Source organism: Chelonoidis abingdonii, chromosome 15 (genome assembly GCF_003597395.2).
Source record: "Chelonoidis abingdonii isolate Lonesome George chromosome 15, CheloAbing_2.0, whole genome shotgun sequence".
Taxonomy (NCBI): Eukaryota; Metazoa; Chordata; order Testudines; family Testudinidae; genus Chelonoidis; species Chelonoidis abingdonii.
This window is the reverse complement of record NC_133783.1, coordinates 2,238,121-2,241,419: the sequence shown is the minus strand read 5'-3', so window position 1 is coordinate 2,241,419 and position 3,299 is coordinate 2,238,121. Positions and strand designations below refer to the sequence as shown.

Here is a 3,299-nt window from a genome sequence, read left to right as displayed (position 1 = left end):
TTTCTGAGAGCAAAGTTTCTGTTTTAATGACAATGGCTGAAGGGGATGTGTTGCTCGCAAAGGACCCTGAAGATTCTGAGACATGTACAGCTGAGGTCCCTACAGTGAAAGACATAGAGCAGCTTTTGAACACTGGATTATCTTCTTGTAACCACACTGACGAAGTATGGCCTAACCTCTTCTTAGGAGATCTGTAAGTATAACTTTATGGAATGGCTCAGTAGAATTTAAGAGCAACACAGTACTTTTTGCCTCTTTCAGACTGCTATAATTCTGGTGCTCCTGTTTATTGTGAGCATGGCTTATGAATATTGCATTGAGGCAGTTCTTGGTTGTGTTATTTGATGAAGGTTTGAGCAGTGCAGTCCTTAAAATCTATTTCAGATAAAAATTATGATTGGATAGTTAATTGTTGTGTAGTCTGGAGAAACAATGTCTTAATTTCTGCCCTAGAAAATGCAACCACAAAAGTTTTCTTACTATGTAAATATCTCTGCAAATCTATTTGTTTATGTTTGTCTTTTCCTTAGAGTTACAGCTCACAACAGATTTGGTTTATGGAAGATGGGCATTACCCATGTTTTAAATGCTGCCCATGGCACAATGTTTTGCCAAGGAGGCCAAGACTTTTATGGCACTACCATTGCTTACTATGGCATACCAGCCTATGACCTTCCAGACTTCGACATAAGCCAATACTTTTTCTCTGCAGCAGAGTTTATACATAAAGCCTTGAACACACCAGGAGGTATGAAATCATTGCTGTTCAGTTTGGTTTTAGATTACATGCTATTTTGACAGGTTGGTCCTGCAAGTTTGGCCTCCAACCACATCCATTAACTCATGGCCACCTGCTCACTCTCTGGAGCACTCACCACCCACTCTTTGGAGGGTGGGTGCAACCTGTGCTCAGCACCTTTTCCTTCCCAGCCCCAGTATCTCAAAAGAACCAGAGAGGATGCAGAGAAGTGGAGGGGAGAAAAAAGACCAAACTCACAGTAGAAAGGGTGAGGAGAGATTGGGGTAGAAAATAAAGGAGAGAAAAATCAAAGCAAAAATAGCTGGGAAGAAAGGCTGAATCTAGAAGAGGAAAAATGAACATGTAAAATGGATACAAATTACTGACACCATGAATCCTGCTGAGAGCAAAGCTACAATACTACAGTATATAGAAAGAACGTATGAGGCTAGGACAAGAAAGAGGAAAGGAGGAGGAAAGAATAAGGATGCATAGCTAAAAGACATTTAGAAAGGTAGCCCAGTTTTAAACCTATTATTCTGTAACGTGATTTCATAGAGTCATAGAATCCTAGGACTGGAAGAGACCTCAAGAGGTTATCTAGTCCAATCCCCTGCACTCCTGGAAGGACTGAATATTATGTAAACCATCTCTGACAGGTGTTTTGGCCTGATGTATTCATTTTCTGTATGAAAAGCTCATAGACATGGTCCAAGAGGGATAAGAACATAAGAACAACCATAGTGGGTCAGACCAATGGTCCATCTAGCCCAGTATCCTGGCTTCAGACAGTGGCAAATGCTACTGGCTTCAGAGGGAATGAACAGAACATGCGATCGAGTGAGCTTTTCCCTGTTGTCCACTCCCCGCTTGTAGCAGTCAGAGGCTAGGGACACCCAGAGCATGGGGTTGCATCCCTGACTATCTTGGCTAATAGCCACTGATGGATTTATCCTCTGTGAGCTTCTCTAGTTCTTTCTGAACCTGGTTATATTTTGACCTTCACAACATCCCCTGGCAACAAGTTCCACAGGTTGATTGTGCATTGTGTGCCACCCCTGTGTTCTGTTTATTTATTTTTATTAGTCATGCTTGTATTCAGCCTTAGCTGATCTGTTGTCTCAATGTATTATATATTGTAAAAAATACATTTTTAAATAAACACAAACGTGTAAAGAGACAGACAACCTTATCTGACAGCCCTTACTCATGTGAGGAGTCTCATTCATTGCTAAGGAATTCTCCCACTGTGAGTAAGGGCTGCAGGATTGGGCCAAGAAGGATAACACTCCACACTACAGAAACCTTCAATGCATTGTACAAAATCTAGTGAATAACCTCTTTGCACAGTGCCTAGAATAAGTGGGCTGGGTCCTTAGGCACTACCACAATAGAACAACAATTAACAGTCCACAAAGGGCAGATCCTCATCTAGCAGCAATATACCTCTTATTTATCTTGTAGTTTAGCTTGTGTTTTCTCCATCCATCCAGGCCCAATCTTACAACCCTTATTTATAGGGGTAGCCCCCATTGATTTCAAGTAAACATGGTTTACATTCTTTATTCTTAGATGTATATATTTACATTTAGCCATATTAAAACGCATACAGTTTGCTTAAGCCTCAATTTACCAAGCTCTAAATCAGTGACCTGTCCTCCTCACTATTTACCACTCCAATTTTTGTGTCATCTGCAAACTTGATCAGTGATGATTTGGGTCATGGATAAAAAATGTTAAATAGCACAGGGCAAACAATGAATGCCTGCGGGACCCCACTGGAAACCCATCCACTAAGTGACAATTCCCCGCTTCTATTACATTTTGAGAGTGAGCAGTAACCAGTTTTAATCCATTTAATGGGTGCCATGTTAATTTGATATCATTCTTGGTTTTTTTTTTTTAATCAAAATGTCATGTGACACCTAGCCAAACACCTTGCAGAAATCTAAGTATATTACATCAACACTGTTACCTTTATCAACCAAATTTGTAATCTTATCAAAAAGAGATATCAAGTATGAATAAGTATTACTTTTGTGAGCAGGATTATTAGCAGTTCATGTGATGTATCTACCAGGGTTAGAAATCAAACTTGTTAATCTAACTACTTTGTTCAGAATCTCTGGGATTTTTTCTCCCTTTTAATTTAAACTTCATCTGACATATCGCTGATCTTCCATGGCCATAACTTGCTTTCATTTTCTCTTACTAGCTAAAATTTTGGTGCACTGTGCGGTTGGAATAAGCAGGTCAGCTTCTTTGGTGTTGGCATATCTCATGATAAATCATCACCTCCCCTTGATCAAAGCCATCAAAACAGTGAAGGAACATCGATGGATTTCACCCAATAGAGGATTTCTAAAACAGCTGCAAAATTTGGACTTTCAGCTACGGCAAACAAGAGGCTGTTGATCAGTTAATAGATCCAAACTATCTTTAAGTTACTTTTTAAATGTCTAGGAATGTTCTCATGAAAATTTGGTCTTCAGAATCACTGCACTTATTAAATGTATCTACTAGCAATACACTTTGGCAACAAATAAAAATACATACTAGA

The 3,299-nt window shown here is 39.4% G+C and overlaps 1 protein-coding gene across 1 annotated transcript; it reads left to right on the top strand.

The window, feature by feature from the left end:
- Window positions 1-3,299, top strand: LOC116834322 (dual specificity protein phosphatase 13A-like). Its single transcript, XM_032796321.2, has 3 exons — window positions 1-193; window positions 531-748; window positions 2,955-3,299. The coding sequence occupies exons 1-3, from the start codon at window positions 27-29 to the stop codon at window positions 3,152-3,154; spliced, it is 585 nt and encodes a 194-aa protein (XP_032652212.1). The 5' UTR covers window positions 1-26; the 3' UTR covers window positions 3,155-3,299.

Bases quoted from the DNA above. Each gene is read 5' to 3' on its own strand.
- LOC116834322 (XM_032796321.2), top strand. From the start codon at position 27: ATGACAATGGCTGAAGGGGATGTGTTGCTCGCAAAGGACCCTGAAGAT. The intron at 194-530 runs GTAAGTATAACT...TCTTTTCCTTAG, and splicing joins AACCTCTTCTTAGGAGATCT to AGTTACAGCTCACAACAGAT. The intron at 749-2,954 runs GTATGAAATCAT...TTCTCTTACTAG, and splicing joins AGCCTTGAACACACCAGGAG to CTAAAATTTTGGTGCACTGT.